We start from the raw sequence: 23,725 nt of genomic DNA on the forward strand, positions 1-23,725 counted from the left end.
CCTTTCATTTGCACAATCAGCCACCGTTGGCACCCATAAGCCATCCACCTCACCATCTTTTCTGGCTGTTTCACCATAATTCAAATGAGGTGAGGTGGTGACTCATGTCTCCAACACCCTGATCTTGAGCCCAATTTCCACTCACCACCCAGCACCACGGCCCTGCCCCACTGTGTGGGTGTGACCTGCAACTCCAGCCTTTTCTGCCCTTTTAAGATAGAGTCTATGCTCATATCACGCCCTCCCCACTGAACATTAAAGACGAAAGGCTCCCACAGGGCTCCTGCATATTGACCTCTGCGACCACTTAGATAAACACCACGGCAACATCACACCTCAAGGTAGATAGACACTGCAACTCGGGGGTCAGCAGGCATGCAGCAGAACAGTGGTTTTCTAAGGGTGCCCACAGTACTCTGCTTGGCTGACTCAGAGAACAGAAACCCAGTGCTCCATCTGAACTGCCAGCTGTGACTTGTAACACTGATTGTCTACCACAGCATTACAGACTTCATTTTCATAGCTAGACTTCCACAGATAGGGAAACTGAGGCAGCAGGGTGTAAGGAAATCGCCATGGCAAAGTGAAGGCCTGGCCCTGGGTTTCCCAGTCATAAGCAGAGGTCTCTGAACTAGTCTGGTAGGCTCCTGACTCACTACCCAGGGACTGACCATGATGACCCAGCAGGCCAAAGCACTGGGTCCTGCAGGAATGATGGGCACATAGCTTTCAGCACTGAATGCTTATATCATATTCAAATTTCTAAAATTAGCATTAATACTTTTTTGCATCAGAAAAAAAATCAAAGTTTTCTTAAATAATTATTTTAACGATGGGGTGGCAAATCCACTGATCTTACCTTCTTCCTATTAGGAGGAAACTTCAGAAAACGAAGCACCACACAACGCTATTGGAAAATAAAACAGAGTCCGATTAGTACCCACACAAAGCCTGGGGATGAGGGTAGATGGCTGTGCAGAAAAAGCTGTCCTCAGCAGTGCCTGGGACACCCAGTGCCCCAGGGAGGAGGTGAGGGCCATTACTGGGCCACATGTCTGAGGACACAGAGCAACCAGGAAAACCTCTGCTCTCTGACCTAGTCAGGCGGCTCCCAGTGATTTATCTTAAGGAAAAAAGATGCACAGAAGATTTCAGCCACTGCATGTAAAAGGACTGTTTACAATTCCACATAAAATGTAAACAACCTAAATGTCAACAACAGTAGAATGGTTAAATACAGAGGAACGTGTTCCAGACCATGGAATACCAGGTAGTCATTTACCAGAAAATATGGAAGATCCATGTTTCAGACACAGAGGCATAGCCATCATCACTGATAAGTGAAAAAGATTACAGGATGGGGCTTTCAGAGTGAACCTATTTTTATAAATATGTACATATATATGTGTGTGTGTAATCGAGAATGATGTATGGGTACAGTGCTATTTATGTAAAGCTCAAAAACAGGTAAGACTCAGATCTCTGGCACCTGGGATGGTCCCTGAGAAAGGTTCTAGAAGGAGCTGGTCATGAGAATACAGGTCCATGTACTTTGTCATAATCAAGCTGTGTACCCACATATGATGTTATCCCTTGTTCAAAATAAAGTATGTGCATGCTGAGTTTGTATGAACTGTGAGAAAACTTCAGAACAGATAACCGTGTGTCCAGGTAGCAACAACTGGGGAACTTAATTTTTTCAAGTTCTGGGCTTTCCAACTTTTTACAATGTTAATATAACATACATTTCAAAAAAATACATACAAAAAATATAACATACGTTTCAAAAATTTTTTACAATGCTAACATACATGTCAAAAATGTAAAAAAAATAACCTTTTAAACAAGTACTGCCTTTGAAAACAGCCATTCTTCAAGGAAATAACCTGGATGTGTTATGGAGTCTTGGTAATGGGGGAGATTAATTCCATTTGGACAACTTCAGAAACCATTCCCATGGAGACAGAGAGTTCCAGGCAGAAGGGTTTGGATGGGAACCTAGCCTGTAAAGCAGTGGCCAGGAGGAGGGGAGGTGCAGCAGTCTGGGTACTGTCTAGAGCACTGGGGTCCAGGTGGGGCAGGAGGGGCTGGTGATTGAAGAGACTCAGAAAGTACAGGTTTAGCACTCAAAACATGGCTGAGAGCAAGCAAGGCCCATAGAGATCAGATCCATTTCCCCAGCCCACGGCCCCCCGACACTTCCTATCCCACTCTGATGACACATACTCCTCTCAAAACTCCAGACAACCATCACCTCCCTGAGCCCCAAGCCCAGACTTGGGGAAGCTAAGGTCAAGGGCATGTACCCGCCCCTCACTTCAGTCGCTCAGTTGTGTCCGACTCTGCAAACCCATGGACTGCAGCACACCCGGCTTCCCTGTCCATCACCGACTCCTGGAGCTTGCTCAAACTCATGTCCATTGAGTCAGTGATGCCATCCAGCCATCTCTAACCCCTCCCAAATCCAGGTAGACGTTAGTATTCAATCATGGGAATCGACTGGCCAAGGATTCCATCAAAATTCAAGGAAAAACAAAAGTTGATAATGCAGAAACCCTAATTCTAGGCAACTTCCCAGAAACTTGGGCCCCTAAAAGTCACTCACTTTTTACCTGGACTCCACTATTTCTCAAGACCTACTAAGAAATTCTGAGTGTCATGTTGTGTCTGCTTCAAGGAAAACTGCTTTCTCTACTGACCTGTTTAGCATTTAAAACTGTCACCAGAAACTGCCCCACAGGAGCTGCAGTGTCAGCCTTGAAGGCCAGTCTCCACAAATGCAAGCACTCAGTGGGCACATCTGTTTTGGACAGCAAGCACTAACTGCCCCCTGTGAGGGTCTGACTGGGCTGAGTTGGTGGCCCTGTGACATGCCCCAAGGCCAGCCATGGGACCAGGTGACACCCATTCAAGCAGACAGAAGCGAAAAGATGAGAAATCAACCTTACCAGCCCTGGTTGGCATAAAGACATAGTTAGTTCAAGGGCCACCCATGGTGTGTAGCAAGACTGATGCAACCGCCCACAGGGAGATTCCCATGAAGGAGCCCAAATTAACACCTAATCTGGTAAGCACCAGGGCCCTGCCAGCTCACAAACTTCTAACCAGTTGTGAAGCAAACAACTCCTTTCCTTTCAAACATCTGAAACTAGATGTTTAAAGTATATCTCCTTCATAGTGTCTAGGATAAATGTTAAGAACATGAAGAGAAAGGAATGAGACTAAGAAGAGGGGCTTAAGAAGAGTTTCTGCATGGTCCGGGGCAGAGGCAGCTCTTCCCTGTTCCAAAGTAGGACAGGGAATCTTAGTGGGGCCCACACCTCTTCTGTCCTTTAGGATAGAAAAGTGTGGTGTGCTCTCTTGCGCCTTGAAACACTAGATGAAAACCAAAGATTTCAACAAGACTGAAAAAGTCAGTGAATGGAGAAATGACACATATAAAGACACACACACATACATTAAACAGTCTCAAAATGTATATAACACTCTACTTATAAAAGAAGGAGATGGACTTGCCAGGTGGTCCTGCCAGTGCAGGGGAAACAGGTTTGATCCCTGCTCGGGGAAGATTCCACATGCAAAGGGGCAAATAAGTCCATGCGCCACAACTATGGAGCCTGTGCTCTAGAACTTGCTCTAGAACCCGGGAGCTGCCACTACTGAGCCTGCGTGCTGCCAACGACTGAAGCCTGCAGGCCCCAGAGCCTGCGTCCTTCAAGGAAGAGTAGGCCTTACTCCTTACAACTAGAGAAAGCCCACACGCAGCAACAAAGACCCAGTGCAACCAAAAATAAATAAATTTAAAAAGAGTAGAAAGCATTCAGTGAGGGTCCAAGGCCGTGGTGGGGGAGGACTGGCATGTTATGTGCCAGGACCTAGGACGTGCTCTTTGATCCCCCCTGAAAACCCATCCAAGTCATCCGAATATCAAGACATCAGCAAAGCCTGGCTCATAACAGCTTTAAAAGCACAACCATGTGAATGTCTGACAGCACAGGAACTCTGGCTGCCCAGTGCTCTGCAGCCTTGTGTGTGTGTGTGTGTGTGAAAAAGTATCTACACATTTATGCTATAGAGTTGAGAGCAGAAAAGGCAATGGCATCCCACTCCAGTACTCTTGCCTGGAAAATCCCATGGACAGAGGACCCTGGTAGGCTATACTCCATGGGGTCGATAGGAGTCGGACACGACTGAGCAACTTCACTTTCACTTTTCACTTTCATGCATTGGAGAAGGAAATGGCAACCCACTCCAGTGTTCTTGCCTGGAGAATCCCAGGGACGGGGAGCCTGGTGGGCTGCTGTCTATGGGGTCGCAGAGAGTCAGACACGACTGAAGTGACTTAGCAGCAGCAGCAGCAGAGTTGAGAGAAAAGGCAGGAAACAAAAGCAGACAGATACCATTCTTAAGTATTCAATAAAAACGTGTTATAGAAGGAAGTGCATCAAATGTTAACAAAAATTATTTTTACTAGTAGGGAAATGCTGGATGGTTTTTACTTTCTTCCTTCTAATATTCAGTATTTTCTGGGATGGTGAGAGGAACTAATGATTGGCATTAAATAGAAATAAAAGAATACAAAAACAATATAGTAAGAGGGTCACCTACCCATGTGAAGCCCAAAGGAGGAAATTCATGGGTGGAATTAAGACTCCAGGACCTCTCGGCAAAGGTAAGGTATGACGTGATGAGCTGCTGAAGCCTCGCTGCTGGAGGACAAGCTTAAGTCAAGTCTTCCTCCAGAGTGAGGATATTACCCAGGACAGCACCCCAAGAAAACCCCAGGGAAGCAGAGATCAGGTAATTTTCAAGGGAAAAGGAGACAGATAAACACAGCAACAGAAGAATAGAGCCTCAGGGTGCTGCCCCAAGCACCCCAAAGTGGCTCAGCTCTGCTTCTTGGTGAGGCCACCACTCACAGACACCCCACCAGCCACTGTCCAGATCTTCCAGCAGAATACCTAGGACAGCATATCAGGCCAGGCCACTTGTGCCCACTAAACAGCCAGAAGCACACCACAGTTCCAAAAGAAGGATAAGAGGGACAAGGGTGGGACAGTGTGTGGCTGACAGCTTCAGGCAGAACAGATGGAGGGTGAGGTGAGACATTCCACAGGCAGGAGCCCAAGACTCTGAAGGGAGGCCAGACAGGAAGTGGGGACAGCAGGTGCCTGGACTAGGAAGGGCACTTTCCTTCCCAAGTTTCATCTGTCTGTATGGACCACAGCTGCCACAGGCCTGAAGCAGACACAGACACGAGTTATGAGGTGGGAGACAGGAGAATGGAGGTGTGAGCCCAGTCGGCATTTACAGGCAGGACACCCAGGGACTGCGGCAGAAGAGGTGCTCAGAAGGTTTCTAAGGGATGGAAAATCCAACAGCAAGAAGAGAAGCAGAATGTTTTGTAAAGACAAACCACAAGTGCATGCAAAGGACAGAAGGGTGACAGAGAAGCACCCAAGTCCCGGGGGAGGCTTTGAAGTCCCAGGCCCTCCAAGGCCACATGGTGGCCACAGCGCAGGTGTCCAAACAAACCAAGGGGTGGGTGACCCAGTGCTGTGGTCTCATCCTTCTGCAGCATGGAGAAACTTTGCTTACCTTCCTGGTAAAAGGGGCAGCTGCTGTCCTGACTGAGTTCCGACTGAGGAGGAAGAAGGTTATCATCAGGGTGGGGGAAGTGACCATGCCACCTTAGGATACCAGGCCTAGACTGGCAGACCTCCAAATGCCAGGAAGGCAGAGCTCAGCACTCACCAAGGCCAGGATTGAAAACCACCAAAGAGAGAATGTCTTGGAAGAACCAAATCCTAACCATTCAATTGCAGGTGATCCCAGGAATAAAGACAGGGCTAAATGCAGAGTTCTTCAATGAGACGTAATCTCATCAGCTTTATCAACCTGTGTGAATACCATTAAAAACCTCAAATACAGAATAAGTTACTTGTTTAAAAAAATACTATAGGCAACAGAGCATTAAAATATCTAACTTTCAAAAAAAAAATATCTAACTTTCTACTAGATTCAGGAGAAAAGTAAGCCCAGGATTTGGGAATATGTCTTTAAAAAAAAAAAAAAAGAACAACTCTTACTTGCTTCCAATATCTCCATTAAGAAGTATGATCTACAAATCAGAAATCCTAAAGCACAAAAGAGAAACACACAGCCCCTGACTGGTTGAACCCCACATCTTCAGGGCCCACACAAATATCCCAGGGCATCAAAACAATTGCAGAAACAATCTGAAGCCCGATCAGAATCTTAGAAAGGATATGAACCCTGACAGATCAGGAACAAACTTTTGCTAAAAGATCTCAGTTGCCAAGTCTTTCATGTTACCTCTGTCAATAAGGAGAAAAACATCACAACAGCTTAGTGTGATAAAGGGAGTTGGCCCCTACTTCCCCTGCATCCCAGAGGTGAGGGGAGCTGGGGGGCAGCTCAGTACCTGGGGAGGAACCTCTGCCTGGCCTGCCCTGGGTGACTTCCCCCACTGAAGGCACTTAAGAGATCAGGTGACAAACCAGTCTTACAGTGACCTTCACAGGACAGGCCACCAAGCCAAAACCAACAAGACCAAGGTGAAGAAGGGTCACTGCAGATGTAAAAGCAACACCACCAGGAGAGAAATCCAACGTGGCAGCAGCACACTTGAGGGCTGCCCTGGGCTTCAAGACCATGACTCAGCATGAGCAGAGGTACCATGCGCTCTCTAGAATGAGTGACAGCACCTCAGGCTGCAGTAGAAAACGAAAGTATGTGCCCACAACGGAAATGCTCTTGCCCCAGACCCCCCACAGGGTCACTGCCGGGAACCCCAGGCACTAGCATACAGAGCCAAGTTGGCCATAGCCTTTGAGCACTGCAGAGGGCTGGTGGCAGGGCCAAGGGCCAGTGCCTGGGAAAAGGTTAAATTGCACAGCCGGTCCCAAGGATGCTGAGCACTGGGCCATGGGAAAGTTGACAGCAACCTGTCAAGAACTGGCCTACCATTCAGTCATCTCTTACTGCCCAACCCTGAACACATCCTCACACTACAGCCCTCCTTGGGCCTGCACTTAACTCCTCCGTATCCAAGTCCCATTTTCTGCAAGTCCTGTGCTCTCAGAAGCCTCCCAAGCCACCAGGCTGGAAGACTGACTGTGTCTCATCCTATGTTCCTTCACTACAGAATGCCAGACCTTAGGACTGGCTGGCTGAAGGTATGTCAGGCTTTGACACTGGAAGGGACAGGGGATGGACTCATCACTTTTTAGTTCAGTTCATTCGCTCAGTCGTGTCTGACTCTTTGTGACCCCATGGACCACAGAACACCAGGCTTCCCTGTCCATCACCAAGTCACGGAGCTTACTCAAACTCATGTCCATTGAGTCGGTGATGCCATCCAAGTGGCCAAAGTATTGGAGCTTCAGCTTCAGCATCAGTCCTTCCAATGAACACCCAGGACTAATCTCCTTTAGGATTGACTGCCTCATCACTTTTTAAGGAACTTTCAATTCTGAAAGTAGATGATGCCCTCTCTGAGGAAGTGACCATCTCCCAGTCTGAATGAAGCCTGGTAAGGGTCACACTCTACTTCAGAATGAATGAGGTGGGTCTGGAGAGTCCATCCATGGGAGCAGGAATACATGTTCTCACTCATTCACCTTCTTCTATCCCACTCACACACACACCCTCTCCTTGGGCACAGTGGACTCTGAAAGCTGCCTTCCAGGGCTCCCTCTTCCTTCCTGGTCCTCAAGGCCCAAGCAAAGCCTAAAGGCTTCTCAGTACACAAGGGGCATAATTCTCCCTTTATTCAGTGTGTTCACTTGGTGGGAACGTTTTTTTACAAGACCACTTGTGATCATAATCTTCAAATGATAACAACCACCAAGCAGGAATGAGCACAGTAACAAAGATTTAGATTTAAATTAAAGAATGAAGAGAACAGGTAACAGAGTAGCCTGATGACTCCATCTAAAGGAATAAGAAACATGACCTTAACAACCGAAGCTGGGCAACAAGGGAAGGGGCAGCTGCCGTAGAGAGCGGACACATGCTTGTCAGGGACAGTGGAGAAGGCATCTGAGTGCCCAAGGCCCGGTGTCCTTTTACTTTGAGTCTGGAAATTGCTCCTTCATCTGATGCTATTTTTGAAACTCAGTTCATTAGCTAAAAGAAGTCTTAATTAGCTTTACATAAAATGAAGATATACCATGTAGTCTTACTGAGGAACAGGAATATGAGTATTTGAATTGTGAAAGGATGCAGAGGGTCACACAATATTCAAACAAAAGGGACTCATGCTGGACTATCCGGGCTTTGCACAACCCTGAAACACAATGAGGCCCAGCAGACTGACAGAGAAGAGCGGCTTCACGTTAAGCCTTGTCAATTATTAATTATCCTAAAGATCTTGAGCAAAGCCTGCAGACTCACTTCTTCAGTTTCCCAACAGTGCTAATGGGTAACAAAACGCAGAACACAGGGGCCACCTCGGTGACTGCAGCTTATCCTACAGCTGCCCCAGGGCACCCAGCTCAGGAACAACAGAGCAGGACATCACTCAGCTCCTGCGCCAATCACCCTGTAGGAGCTGTTGGGCTGGGTCAGAGCTCCTAAACCCTGAGCCAAGTGGGGATGATAGTTATCACTTGCATAACTTCTCCAGCTCATCTTTCTAGCAATTCCGCAAAGAGATTCTGTTACCAGTTCCACTGGGCAAATGCAGAAACTGAACCTAAGCCAGGCAGTGGTAGAACCGGGATTCCGCCCAGCTCTGTGTAAATGCAACTCCCATCCTCTTAAGCCCTCAATGACACCTATTGGTTCCTCCCCCAGCCCATCACATTCCTGCCTGGTTGAATCAGACAGCAAGATGTCAGAGATCCGGGGCCTTTACACAAACCCACAAGCTTCTCTTCCTGGATTCAACTCACTGAGAGTCCTTACTGCATTCTCTGAATCTCTCATCCTTACTGAATAAAGAAAGGGAAATTCTTTAAATTCTAAAAGATTCTGGAGAAGAACCTGTAGATAATGCTCCACTGATATTAACAACAGCAGTAGGAGAACAGCAATTCCCTGCATTTCAGAGGCGTAACTCCCTCGGTGCTTGGGGAGTTCAAGCACTCCAAGCACGTTGCTTCTTCCTCCGGAGTTTGCCCGTAACCTCTATCTTGCCTAAGATTACACCGGGCGTCCTCACCGCGGCTGGGCAATCGGGGCCGGTCCCGTGTGAGACTAGGATGGGGGGCGTTGGGAGGACACGAAACAGACCCAGGGGGAGGAGATAACACTGGAGGAAGAGGGAACCGATCTGGATGGAGGGGAATGCTGGGGAGACACGGCACCAACCTAGGGGGAGGAGGAGAGCGCTGGGGAGACGCGGAACTGATACGGGGGAAGGCGGTGACACAAAGCGGAGGCAGAACCGACCCGACAGGGTAGTGATGCTGGGGGGAGGCGAAACTTATCTATCCGAGAGGCAGTGACACTCGAGGAACGCGCAACCGATCAGGAGAAGGGCTGCTGGGGAACCGATCGGGGGTAGTCGGTGCTAAGGGGATGCAGAACCAACCTGAGCTGAAGGGGCTCTTGTGGGACGCGTAACCCCCTGGGAGTAGGGTGAGGGCCCTGAACCTCGCCGACAGGCCACCGCTCACCTGCGCATGGGCCACCACTAGGCTCTTGTTGCCTTCACCGTGGTACCGCCATTCATTCTCGTCCATCTTCCCTTCGTCCATCCCACGGTGCGGCCGTGGAGCCTTGCGGGGCCGCGAGCTGGAGGCCGCTGGTTTGCCTGGGCACCAGCCGCCGCCGACCGGGCAGCAGCGCCTGTCACCTGCCACCTCCACTAGATTCAGCGCCGGGACTCGCAGGCGCGGGCCACCGGAAGCTACGCCCCCGAAGCTACCACTGCCTAGCCGGGCAACTTCTGGGTTCACGCCGGCTTCTTATCTATCGTCCACTGAAGCAGGTGGGATGGCGGCCATCTTAAGTACTGGCACAGTGACTCACTTCCGGAGCGCGATCTTAAGAATCTGAAGGTTTCCGGCCTGGGCCCGGAAGTGAGGCAAGCGGGAGGAGCCGGCGGCTTGCGGGCGTCCCGAAGTGACAAGCTGGTGAACGGGAGTCCAGGCGGGTTGTGGGTGGAGTTATACTGGCGGGCTAGCAGCCAAGGGGGTGCCAGCAGGGGTAGGAGCTGGGGATGGGGCGGTCCAGGTGGGCCTGGGGTGGGTGGTCTCTAAAGCTGGAGACCACTGGATCATGAGCCTCAGCGTTCTTTTCTGTAGAATGGGATAAATTTCTCACTCATCGGATTGTTAATATCTGATGCAGTAGTCCCAGGAAGTAGAAACATTGTGGTCCACACCTTACAAATAAGGATACGTGGTTTAAAGAGGCAAGTGGACTCCTAAATGGCGCTCTTGCCAAAGAGTTACCTGAAAACCTGGGTTTGCCTTTTGGTGGTGTCAAGCCAAAAAGTGGGAGAAGGAAGGATTTATTACTTTCAACAAGTAAGGAGATCCACGGGGATCTTTCCCAAACCAGTGTCTCCCCAAATCGGACAACTGAGGAAGTTTTAAACATAAAGGAGCTTTGGGCAGTCAGAGTGCAAACTTCCGCTGGATGAACTCATGAGAGGCAGAAAAGGTCTACATCATCCCTTGTTATCCAGTCACTAAGTCGTGTCCTACTCTTTGTGACCCCGTGAACAGCAGTATGCCAGGCTTCCCTCTCCTTCATTATCTCCCAGGGTTCGTTCAAACTCATGTCCATTGAGTCAGTGGTGCCATCCAACCATCTCATCCTCTGTTGCCCCCTTCTCCTCTTGCCCTCAATCTTTCCCAGCATCAAGTTCTTTTCCAATGAGTCTTTGCATGAGGTGACAAAAACATTGGAGCTCCAGCATCAGTCCTTCTGGTGAATATTCAGGATTGACTTCCTTTAGGATTGACTGGTTTGATATCCTTGCTGTCCAAAGGACTCTCGAGAGTCTTCTCCAGCACCACGGTTCGAAACCATCAATCCTTCAGCATTCAGTCTTCTTTATGGTTCAACTCTCATGTCAATACATGATTACTGGAAAAACCATAGCTTTGACTATATGGACCTCTGTCAAGAAAGTGATGTCAAGGCTGTATATTATCACCCTGCTTATTTAACTTATGCAGAGTACATCATATGAAATGCAGGCCTGGATGACTCCTATCATCCCTTTGGTCCCAACTTACCTGGCACTTCAGAATAATCTTCACCACTGAAACAGAACTGAGAGTCTTTCATACTGATAAAGTATCTTTCCTATTACTTTTCATGCCTGATGACATTACCTTAAGATTATTATTACTGAGACCTGTTCAAGGGCAAGAGTTGTGGTCAGGCTTAGATAAAGAAATGGCTTATGCCAAAAATGGCTTCTATGTCAAGAAAGCCATGCTTGGTTTTCTTTCTTTGGGGACCCCCTACCCCATTTGCCTACAGGAGGAGTAGGTTTCACTGAACCTTGAGGTATACACTTTAAGGAGGAGGTTTGAATTCTGCTCTTGCCACTTAATGGCAGTGAAACAAAAGCCACATCTCTTCCCTCTCCAGGCCTCAGTTTATTCCCTGTTGACATGATCTCATAGAGGTGCTATGAGGATTAAATTAGATAAGTGAGTCTCAAATTCTTACTCTCAAGACCATTTTAAACTCTAAAAAAATGATTGACAAGAATTCCCTGGTGTGGTGCAGTAGTTAGGACTCTACACTCTCACTGCCAAGGGCTGAAGTATAATTCCTGGTCAGGGAACTAAGTCCCACAAGTCATGTTTTGTTGTTCAGTTGCCCAATTGTGTCCGACTCTTTGGGACCCCATGGACTGCAGCACGTCAGGCCTCCCTGTCCGTCACCATCTCCTAAGGTTTGCCCAAGTTCATGTCCATTGCATCAGTGATGCCATCCAGCCATTACATCTTCTGACACCCTCTTCTCCTGCCCTCAATCTTTCTCAGCATCAGGGACTTTTCCAATGAGTCGGCTGTTCACATCAGGTGACCAAAATACTGGAGCTTCAGCTTCAGCATCAGTCCTTCCAGTGAATATTCAGGGTCGATTTCCCTTAACATTGACTGGTTTGATCTCTATGCTGTCCAAGGGACTCTCAGGAGTCTTCTCCAGCACCACTGTTTACCATATTACAAATTTATATAATATGTTTATCATAAAACAAAGCTCTAAAAATTATTTTCATTTTAAAGCAATAAACAGTACCTTTTTATTTATTTTTCATGGAGGAGAAAGTGTGGCTTTATTACTTTGCCAGGGAAAGGGGGAACACAGTAGGCTAGTGCCTCAAGAACTGTGCCGCCCCTCCCCTGGTTAGTAGGGAGAGGTTGCATAGTCAGGTAAGGCTATGCCATAAGGATCAAGGAACATTACCTTTTTAAAAAGTGATATTTCCCCAAAATACAAAGAAGAGTGGCAACTGTTTTACAATTTTGTTGCAAATCTCTTTCAAGTCTGGCTCCCTAGAGGATAGCCATAGTCTCACATCTGCTTCTGCACTGAATCAGTTGCTAGAGTCGAAGTGAAGTGAGAGGAAGATTCCCTGGAGGAGGGCATATCAACCCACTCCAGTATCCGTGCCTGGAGAATCCTGTAGACAGAGGAGCCTGGCGGGCTATAGTCCATGGGTCACAAAAAGCCGGACATGACTGAAGCAACCTTGCACTAGCAAGCACGAGGTGAAGTGAAAGTCACTCAGTCGTGTCCAACTTTTTTCGACCCCATGTATAACAGGAGGCAAAGGAGCAGGGCACAACTTTTGAAAGAATGACATAGCCCAAGGACACAACATAAACCAATTAGAATCAAATGGGTCCAAGATGGCAGACAAGCCAACTAGACCTTGATCCTCAATCAGCAAGCTAAATGACACACACAGAGGGGCCATGATAGTTCCAAGACACTGTCAAAAGACCAAGGAGTGGGCAGTGACTCAATTCCTGGAAATCTCCAACCCTTCCTCAAAATGGATGGAATAAACCAAACCTCCCACTCATTAGCATATGAAATTCAATTCAGTCCCTCAGTCATGTCCAACTCTTTGTGACCCCATGGATTGCAGCACACCAGGCTTCCCTGTCCATCACCAACTTCCAGAGTTGCTCAAACTGAAGTCCACCGAGTCGGTGATGCGATCCAACCATCTCATCCTCTGTCGCCCTCTTCTCATCCTGCCTTCAATGTTTCCCAGCGTCAGGTTCTTTTCTAATAAGTTGGCTCTTCGCATCAGGTGGCCAAAGTATTCGAGCTTCAGCTTCAGCATCAGACCTTCCAACAAATATTCAGGACTAATTTCCTTTACAACTAACTGGTTTGATCTCCTTGCAGTCCAAGGGACTCTCAAGAGTCTTCTCCAACACCACATTTTGAAAGCATCAATTCTTTCAAAAGTATCAATCCACTGTTGAGTTTTCCAAATTTGCTGGCATACTGAGTGCAACACTTTAACAGCATCATCTTTTAGGACTTGAAATAGCTGAGCTGGAATTCCATCACCTCCACTAGCTTTATTTGTAGTGATGTCTCCTAAGGCCCACATGACCTCGGATTCCAGGACGTCTGGTCTAGGTGAGTGATCACATCATGCTTATCTGGGTCATTAAGATCTTTTTTGTATAGTTCTTCTGTGTTCTTGCCACCTTTTCTTAATATCTTCTGCTTCTGTTAGGTCAATGCCATTTCTGTCCTTTATTGTGCCCATCTTTCCATGAAATGTTCCCTTGGTATCTCTAACTTTCTTGAAGAGATCTCTAGTCTTTCCCATTCTATTGTTTTCCTCTATTTCTTTGCATTGATCACTGAGGAACTTAGGAAGGCTTTTGTATTTCTCCTTGCTATTCTTTGGAACTCTGTATTCAGATGGATATATCCTTCCTTTTCTCCTTTGCCTTTTGATTCTCTTCTTTGCTCATCTATTTGTAAGGCCTCCTCAGACAAGCATTTTGCTATTTTGCATTTCTTTTTCTTGGAGATGGCTTTGACCACATCCTGGACAATGTTACAAATCTCTGTCCATAGTTCTTCAGGCAGTCTATCAAATTTAATCCCCTGAATGTATTTATCACTTCCACTGTAGAGTCATAAGGGATTTGACTTAGGTCATACCTGAATGGTCTAGAGGTTTTCCCTACTTTCTTCACTTTCAGTCTGAATTTGGCAATAAGGAGTTCATGATCTGAGCCACAGTCAGCCCCTGGTCTTGTTTTTGCTGACTGTATACAGCTTCTCCATCTTTGGCTGCAAAGAATATAATCAATCTGATTTCAGTGCTGACCATCTGGTGATGTCCGTGTGTAGAGTCTTCTCTTGTGTTGTTGGAAGAGGGTGTTTGCTATGACTGGTGCATTCTCTTGACAAAACTCTGTTAGCCTTTGCCCTGCTTCATTTCATGCTCCAAGGCTTAACTTGCCTGTTACTCCAGGTGTTTCTTGACTTCCTCCTTCTGCATTCCAGTTCTCTATGATAAAAAGGACATCTTTTCTTGGTGTTAGTTGTAAGTCTTGCAGGTCCTCATAGAACCGTTCAACCTCAGCTTATTCTGCATTAGCGGTTGGGCATAGACTTGGATGACTGTGATACTGAATGGTTTGCCTTGGAAACAAACAGAGATCAATCTGTCATTTTTGAGACTGCACCCAAGTACTGCATTTCAGACTCTTCTGTTGACTGTGAGGGCTATTCCATTTCTTCTAAGGGATTCTTGCCTACAGCAGTAGATATAATGGTCATCTGAATTAAATTCACCCATTCCAGTCCATTTTAGTTCACTGATTCCTAAAATGTCAATGTTCACTCTGGCCATCTCCTGTTTGACCACTTCCAATTTACCTTGATTCATGGACCTAACATTCCAGGTTCTGTTATTTACAGCATCGGACTTTACTTCCATCACCAGTCACATCCACAGCTGGGCATTTTTTTTTTTTTTTTCACTTTTGCTCAGCCTCTTCATTCTTTCTGGAGCTATTTGTCCACTCTTCTTCAGGATCATATCGGGCACTTACCAAGCTAGGGAATTCATCTTTCAGTGTCATATCTTTTTGACACTGTGGATTTTCTAATGAAACACAGTTCCATTGACCAGTGTCTGTTCTTATGACAGAAGAATATTGGTTTTTTGTTTCTTCTTTTGCCATGCTGCACAGCACATGGGTCTTAGTTCTCCAACCAGGGATCAAACCCGCATCCCTAACAGTGAAAGTGTGCAGTCTTAACCACTAGGTCACCAGAGAAGTCCTAGTACCATGTCATTGTATCTTTGTAACCTAGTTTGAAATCAGGAAGTGTTAGTCCTCCAGCTTTTTCTTTCTCAAAAATACTCTGGGTACACAGGGTTTATTGTGGTTCAATACGAATTTCAGATTTTGTATGTGCACGTGTGTATGTGTGTGTGTGCATGTGTATGTGTGTGGAAAATGGACTGGAACTTTAATAAGAGACTTCACTGAACCTATAGTCTGGTATGAGTAGTATGGATACTTTAAGAATAATTATTGCAAACATAACACAGGATTTTCTTTCCACTATTTGTGCCTTCTTCAATTTCTTTCATCGGTGATTTATAGTTTTTAGTGTACAGGTCTTTCACCTCCTTGGGTAAGTTGATTTGTGGGTATTTATTTTTGTAATTTTGCTGTTTTGGGGGTGTATGGGGGCTTCATGGCTTCACGTTGATCTCTAGTTGTCACAAGTGAGGTCTACTCCCTAGATATGGTGTGTGGGCTTCTCACTGTGGTGGTTTCTTGTTGCAGAGCATGGGCTCTAGGGTGTGTGGGCTTCAGTACTTGCAGCACATGGGCTCAGTATTTGTGGCACTCAGGCTCCAGAGCAAGGGCTCAGAAATTGTGGCTCACAGGCTTAGTTGCCCCCCAGGGCATGTGTAATCTCCCAAGACCAGGGATGGAACCTGTGTCTCCTGCATTACCAGGCAGATTCTTAACCACTGGACCACCAGGAAGTCCAATATTTATTATTTTTGATGCTACTGTAAATGGGATTTCTTTCTCAATTTCCTTTTCATATTATTCATTGTTAGTGTATGGAAACAAAACTGATTTTTGTGTAATGACTTTGTATCCTTCTATTTTGCTGAATTAATTATAACAGTATTTTCTGTGAAAATTTTCAGTTTTTTACACATGAGATCATCTGCAGAGAAAATTTTACTTTATCCTTTCCAATTTGGATGACTTTTCTTCTGCTGGAACTTCCAATTCTGTTGCATAAAAGTGGTGAAAGCAGGCTTCCTTGCCTCGTTCCTGCTCTTAGAGGGAAAGCTTTCAAGTCTTACACCACTGCGTGTGATATTCGCTGTGGATTTCATACAGCTTTTTATTATGATGAGGTGGTTCCCTTGTGTTCCAGCTTGGCTGTTTTTATTGTGAAAGGATGTTGAATTTTGTCAAGAGGTTTTTCTGCCTCAGTTGAGATGATCGTGTGTCCTTTACCTTCATCCTGTTAATGTGGTATTCCACATTTACTGATTATTAAGTTGAACGGTTCTTACTTCCCAGGGATAAATCCCAGTTGAACCTGATGAACTTTTAATGCACTCTTGAATTTGGTTTGCTAGCATTCTGTTAAGAATTTTTGCATCTATCTTCATCTAGGGGTATTGGCTTATAATTTCCTTTTATAGTGTCCTTGTTCGGCTTTACTATCAGGGTAATGCTGGCCCATAAGAATGTGTGCCACAAAGAAGTCTTAAGTTGACTCTTTGATCATTACATGTTCTTCTTTGTCTCCTGTTGTCTTAATTAGTCTATTTGGTCTGATATTGGTAAAGTCACTCCTGTTCTTTTACGGCTACTGTTTGCATGGAATGTATTTTCCCATTATTTTAAATAAACAAGTATTTATCTAATTTGGCTGTGTCAGGTCTTAATGTGACGTGTAGGATCTTCACAGTGGCACACAAGCTTCTCTCTAGCTGATGTGTGTGCTCAGTAGTTGCAGCACACACACACAACTGCCCCTCAGCATGTGGGATCTTAGTTCTCCAATCAGGGGTTGAACCCATGTCCCCTGGGTTGCAAGGCAAATTCTTAGCCACTGGACAACCAGGGAAGACCCTTTTCCCATTATTTTACATTCAACTGATTTTATATCTTTGATGACGGTGGGAGAAATCAATGCAGTTTGGTAAGCAAGTGTATGATAGGTCTGGGTCTCTATTGTATGCTTCCATTTATATAAAGTGGGCTTCCCTGGTGGCTCAGATGGTAAAGAATCTGCCTGCAATGCAGGAGACCCAGGCTCAATCCCTGGGTCAGGAAGATCCCCCGGAGAAGAGAATCGCTACCCACTCTAGTATTCTCAAATGGAGAGTTCCATGGACTGAGGAGCCTGGCGGGATACAGTCCATGGGGTAGGAAAGAGTCAAACACAACTAAGCAACTAATGCTTTCAATTTCATTTATGTAAAGTACAGAAAAAGGCACAAGTGACCTGCACTGACAGACTCAGGAAGTTATCCCTGGGAGTGGGCGCAGAAAGAGGACTTTGGGAGACTGCCTGCCTGCATTTGTTTCTCATCTGGATGGTAGCTGCACAGTGTCCATTTTGGAAATATGCAGCCAGTGGACACTTGCTTCACTCTTATGTATGTATACTGTACTTCACAAACACTTTAGGGTAAATGAAACAAACTTGACTCCTTAAGAGTGAGATGAACAAATGGAATCCCGGTGTGTGTGGGTGCATGTGTGTGTGATCAGTGATTCCTACTGTTCTCACAGAGGCCCATGAGGTGGTGTGCTCACAGAGTCCACGCAGGGAGCCTTTTCTGTGGATAAGGTACCATGGCATTGCCTTTCCCCTAGAAGGAGGAACTCTGTATACGTTTCAGGGAAAGCGGGGGCTCCACTCCAGGGACCTGAGCTTATAAAGGATCCAGTTCATGGATGACTGAGGTGAACTCACAAGAGCCAGTTTACTTTCCCACAAAATGGTAACACACAGCTCTTCAGCTCTTCCAGCTCTGCTGTTTGAACACAACTGAAGGGTAAGCACAGAGGCAGACCTGATGGCATCCGGTCCCTGTCAAAACTTCACACCAAGTGATGTCAGAATGTAGGCATCTCTGTTTTCCCAGGAGGCTCCCAAAGGTAGGAGGCAAGGTCTCAAAGCTGGTGCTGTTGTTTATAGCTCTGGTAACATGCTGGGTGTGAGGGTGAAAACCAATGTAGGGAGCTGGAGGAGGTGGTGGCAACAGGGACATTCCCTCGTGGAAAGCACAACCAAATGGAAAGCCTTTGAGCTCCAACTGCCCTCTCCCACAGGCTCCGCGGGACCCCACCCACTCAGGAGGCTGCCACTCCACCTGTGAAATGAAGAAGCACATGTGCAAGGACCCGAAGCACACTGAGGGGTAGGGAAGACCTCAACATCTGCACTTGTGCAAATGAAACACCCCAACGAGCACGACTGCCACGTGAAAGGGCTTGCTCTGCTTAGCCCAGTATCAATACCCCCTCCTCCAGATCTGCTGTAGGCTTTCTTCCCAACCTCTTCCAGAGGCCTGTTGGGATGACAGGCCAGGAGGGAAAGAAGATTTCTTCCAGCTACTGAGTTAGAAAAACAAGTCTCTTTTGAAAGAAAGTTTCTAACTGAACATGGGTTCACACTACCCAAGTAGGATGGATGGGGACTGTCAAAGGGAGGGGCCTCTCAGTGACCATGAGGCCAAGGGAGAATTCAGGTGGAGGGTGGGGTCATGCGGAGATGCAGGGCAGCAGGACCCTGACTTCAGACAGCTTCCCAGAGGGAAGCCCTGAAGTTTGGGTGAAATCACTTAGCTCTGACTAGACTGTCAGAAGGAGAGGTGGCAAAGTGTCCTAAGACTTTCTGTGTCCTCAGACATGATGTGTACCCTACACTCACGGTCACAAGCAATCGCTGGGACAGGCTCAGAGGACCTTGAGCACATTCCTGCAGATGAACATGGTTTTGTGTTGACAAACAAGTAACTCCTGTTGCCTGTACCCATTCATTCCTGGGGTACAAAGACCAGGAATTTGGACGGCAGAGGACCCCCTTGTCATGTAAATCTCTTTGCTTCCTGATCAGGACAGTACAAAGGCAATGTGCTCTCACTGCCACACTGCTGGGTACTCACAACACGTGATGCCCATCACAGGAGGCAAGCCATGACTTCCCTCCCTCCCACGCCTCCTGAGATAGGTCTCCTGAGATAGGGTGCCTCCAGTTCCCACCACCAGGGTTACTGACTGCCTAGTTTTCTTGTTTTAGGTGCTAGAATTACAGTGCATTGCTGCATCCACAGTCATCTGGAGCAGGGGGTCAGAGCAGCCACAAAGAACAAGTCTTGTGCTTTGTCTTTTTATTATTTTTTATTTATTGGTCCTACCAAAATGACCCTTTACCCAGGCCCACTGTTCCTATATGCACTGGCTTTATAGACACTTGTGTCATATGTCTGTGTCCCAGCTGGTGACTGATTTCCCCTTCCTATTCCTTTTCCATGTAGTGCCTCATTTTCTCAAAATCTGAAGGCATTTTTGTTTGTTTGGGTCTGTGTAAAAGATCCTTGGCAGGAGAACATGCATATGATCTTAAAATAAAGACAACATTCTGACACTAAGGTAATGCACAGAAAAATACAGTACTCAGACATCATTGCAAATAAATACCCCATACAGATGAAGTTTTTGTAAATGTAACATTATTTCTTATGAATCAACACTGTAAGAGAAGGTAAAAACAGGGGTCCCTACAACTAGGAATAAAAATGCTTATTCCAGGAAACAGAATTCTTTCTTTCTTGCTACTTATATTATTATAATTTGTCCTGTATTTTGGAGAAGAGAGGACACTTTTTCTCATTCCTCCTCCTCGAGTACCAATTTGACCATTTGCACAACCTCACTTAGCAAATCAGGACAGGACAAAGATCTGGTTTGCTAAGGAGCTTCAGTGACTTCTGTTTCCTGAAATTAACAGTGATTAGTTACACCAAGCAAGAGAATATATAATGTCTCTTCTCACATTTGCAAAGAATACTATGGCTACCCCTCACCCCAGTGCACGGGGCCGACAGTGCCAGCTCCCCTGCCACCCACCCCACTCTTCACAAACGTGGCGTGTTGTTCACATACTTGCTTAGCTTGTCCCGTAAAGTCCATTTGGTTCCCAAAGCACACTCAAGGTTTATATTCACTTTCATTTTTTTCAGCCCCTGAATTTGCAAGGATCTGCACAGTAAAGAATCACTGACTAACAGAATTTTGCACAATTGCTGTTTTCTTTCCCTCAATGAAGATGCCCAGATTTAGGTTCAAAGGTGTGTGCCTATTCACACCAACTGGTCCATACCAGCCTTCAACATTTCCAAATAGCTCTTTACTGTCTGTTTTAGAGAATAGACTACGCTGGGCCACCTCCCTCAACTGATGAAGGCACTACTGGCAATGATTACTAACAAAAAGGCGTTGAAATAGAACACCCTAAAAATCGAAGACTGTAGGATTTTCTAAGTGTACCACAATTTGGCACAACAACCAGAGTAACAAAACAATTCCAATTTGGAATTTCACTGGTACAGTTGTATAAAATTCTGTTAATCAGTCATGCTTCACAATGTCCTAAAACCCAGAAAATTCTGGAATTTGTAGGTAATACTACTCATTCAATAATTTATCTTTTTGTTTTCAAGTGCCTTTTACTGTTTAACCAGAGCAAAGGTCAAGTTTTCTTCTTGTTACACTGAACTATTCCTAAGAATAATAATAATACAATATGAAAAACCCCAGAATCGGAATACCCTGGATTTCTTAATGAACATGGCATTTAAAATCTATAATTTCCAACATGAACCACAATGCCGTATAATCTAAAAGGCTGCTGAACCACAGTGTGGATACATTCAGCCGGGCTCCTTACCGGGTTGAAGCCTTCACCTAAACAGTCTAGAGCTACGCGCTAGGAGGACACGTCTGTGCCATGTGCTGATATCAGACCAACACACTGTGGGAGCTACAGGACCACGAGACAGACTACGGCATCTGAGACCATCTCTATGCCAGGGATTAAGGAAGCAAATATAATATCAAAATATCAAAAGTGCACAGATTGATTGGGTAAAAAAGGAGTATCTGTAATAGGGAGACCCCAGTGGTGAGTGTTTCTAGAGGGTTCCTAAGCAAGCCTGGTGGTCGCTGTCCAAGCAGGTTCTTCAGCGCCTGTAACAAAGGCCTTTCCAAGCAGCAGCTGGCGGTATTCTCAACATTAAAGCTTTTATTTCCTCTGCCATTAAAAACTTGGGGAATGCTATTTTGAAAAGAATTGCAGTGGCATATCCAAAAACATTTCTAAGTGGACTTTTAGGCTGCCCTTCCTTCCTCTGCGTGGACCATGGGAGAAGAAGGGAGGGGGGTGCAGTGTGACAGGGCCGGCGGCCGAGTCCTCCCAGCAGCTACTCTACAGCTGAAAATGGGAGAAAACAAGACAGCGTTAGAACTGGTCACCTGTCAGACAACTAAGCTCTCACCGAGCTGTGAGGGCATGGGTGTGTTAGTTGGCAGCAGAGAAGACCTGCATGTGTTAGGGGGGCCGCTGGCCCCGAGTGCCTCATGAAAACCCTTTACAAGTATGGAGAAGCTGTGTGCCAGGTTCGGCTAGAAGGCAGAAGCAGTATGCGAGGCCAGCAGGCAGTCATGCCCCTGGGAGTCCAGCTTGCAGAGGGGAGATGGCCTGACATCTTCTCAAGTGGGAGGGGCATCAAGACCTGACATCCCTTCTGCAAAGCAGCCTGGAGCTAAAGACAGGCACACAGAAGGGACAGGTGTGGTCTATCCTGCGTATCTTCAATCCGGCAGTTTGTAAAACCCATACTGGCATCTGGTGGGAACTGAGACATGCTCGGGAACTAAGGGAAAGAGTGGAATGGGGCAGACAGAAGTGTGCAGGGGAAATGCAAACTCCCCCTCCTGGCCACAGAGAGAGAAGCAAGGAGCTATTCAAGGTCTGCAGCCTCACGGCTGGTGGGCCCATGGATGACAGGGAGAGAAACACTGAGAGAAGTCCAGCTGCCAAAGCTCTGGTGTGGATGCAGCTCCTGAGAATGGGGGAAGTCCTATGACTGCCCTTCTGGTCTGTTACCACCCCTGCAACTGCACTGACGATCATGAACCATATTCCTCCTACTGTAAATCCTGAAACTTGCCCTGTCTCCACACAAAGCTCCTTTCCCACACCAGGCAGGGCTTCAGCTATAGCTGTGGGACCGAGACCCACTGTTCAGCCTGGTCTGCTGGTGACTCAGACTCAGCTTAGGGGTTTCCATAGCCCTGTTTCTTGGAGTCTGAAGCCCTGTGGGAGGAAGGCCTGATAATGGGCAGAGGGTGAATAAATCCACTTGAAAGCTGGGGACACCGTTAAGTTCAAAAAGATGGGCTTCCTGTGAGGACAGAAGTCTAGCCAGGCACTTGGGAAGCTTTTCTTTTTGGAAAAAACCCAAGCCTTTGGCCCACCAATTTGTCACCTTGCAGGCCACCAGACAAGCATACAAATCTCAGACAGAGAAGCTGAGACTGCTGAGCTCTGGTCTGGGATGTGGCTAGGCATGCCTGTGCCTCTTGGGCATGACTGGTCCCTGGGCTGGAGAACGTGGGGCTGCTCTTCCTCTGTGTTTAGGGGAAGGAATTCTGTAATTCTGTCCCAAATATAAACTGCAACGAGATGCTGCACAAACTTCATAACTTGCCAAGTGCAGAGTGTCCTCCAAGGCTGCACCTGGGACTCAGGCTGGAACCTTTAACACTGGTTTCTGGGTGCTGGGGCAGTATAACTGCATTAGACACATGCAGGGAACATGCAAGTTTCAATGCAAGTTCTGCCCCTCCCACTGGGAGCCAACAGCAACTGGGCCCTGGAAAGCCACATTTTTGCAAGGACGTGTGGCTCCAACCCCACCTTGACCACCCAAACAAGAAAGCAGCTGCTGTGAAGGGTGGTCCCGAGGGATGAGAAACAGACGCAAAGCTTGCAGCGTCCAGGTGGAGTGGCAGGCTGCCTCTGCTAAATTCTTCCCTCTGTGCATTAGTCACAGTTAAGACCAGCCTAGCACCACAGTCCCGCTGCTGCCAGGTTAGTTGAGGTGAAGCGACAGGTGACGTGCGGCAGGTTAGCTGCAGCGTGTGACCTTGCGGCCCTAATCGCAGTAAATGTTATACTTCTCGCCACAGAGCACCTGGGCAGCAAGCCCAGCACCCTCAGCCCTGTCACTAGCACAGGCGCAGGTGTGACTTACACTCGGGGGGCCAGGCTTGGCCTTGGAGGTGGCCTTGGCGCGGCCCCTCCGGGTCTGCTCGTGGTCCAGCTCGAGCAGCTCCAGCCGCTGGGTCAGTGCCAGCTTCTGCTGGATGGCCATGCGCAGCAGTGAGTTGAGCGTCTTCTTCTCGTCCTCGGCAGCTGCCAGCTGCCGTTGCATCTCATCCAACTGTGTGATGTACTCGTCACATCTGTGGGAAGGCGAGAGGCAGAGCGTGGCTGAAGGACCTGGGAGAGCCAGCAGAGCACGTGACCATGGTCCCCATGCTGAGAGCTCCAGGTGCTCGCGTGCTAAGTAGTTTCAGTTGTGTCCAACTCTGTGCGACCCTACGGACTACAGCCCATCAGGCTCCTCTGTCCAGGGGATTCTCCAGGTAAGGACACAGGAGTGGGTTGCCATGCCCTC

The 23,725-nt window shown here is 47.0% G+C and overlaps 2 protein-coding genes across 3 annotated transcripts in view; both read right to left on the reverse strand.

Moving 5' to 3' along the window:
• Nucleotides 1-10,968, reverse strand: part of IPPK (inositol-pentakisphosphate 2-kinase) — a 60,349-nt gene extending 49,381 nt beyond the window's left edge. The window contains exons 1-2 of the mRNA XM_061426206.1: nucleotides 9,645-10,968; nucleotides 860-907 (exon numbers count right to left, since the gene is read on the reverse strand). Of these exons, the coding sequence (XP_061282190.1) occupies nucleotides 860-907; nucleotides 9,645-9,725 (129 nt within the window). The 5' untranslated portion in view covers nucleotides 9,726-10,968. The remainder of the gene's footprint in view (nucleotides 1-859; nucleotides 908-9,644) is intronic.
• An 8,395-nt stretch (nucleotides 10,969-19,363) lies between these two features.
• Nucleotides 19,364-23,725, reverse strand: part of BICD2 (BICD cargo adaptor 2) — a 55,808-nt gene continuing 51,446 nt past the window's right edge. The window contains exons 7-8 of one of the 2 annotated variants that reach the window (XM_061426202.1): nucleotides 23,300-23,510; nucleotides 19,364-21,474 (exon numbers count right to left, since the gene is read on the reverse strand). In XM_061426202.1, coding sequence (XP_061282186.1) covers nucleotides 21,469-21,474; nucleotides 23,300-23,510 — 217 coding nt within the window. In that variant the 3' untranslated portion in view covers nucleotides 19,364-21,468. Of the gene's footprint in view, nucleotides 23,511-23,725 lie in introns of both variants that reach the window. The other variant, XM_061426201.1, reaches the window with a different exon arrangement.

Source organism: Bos javanicus, chromosome 8 (assembly GCF_032452875.1).
Source record: "Bos javanicus breed banteng chromosome 8, ARS-OSU_banteng_1.0, whole genome shotgun sequence".
Classification (NCBI taxonomy): Eukaryota; Metazoa; Chordata; class Mammalia; order Artiodactyla; family Bovidae; genus Bos; species Bos javanicus.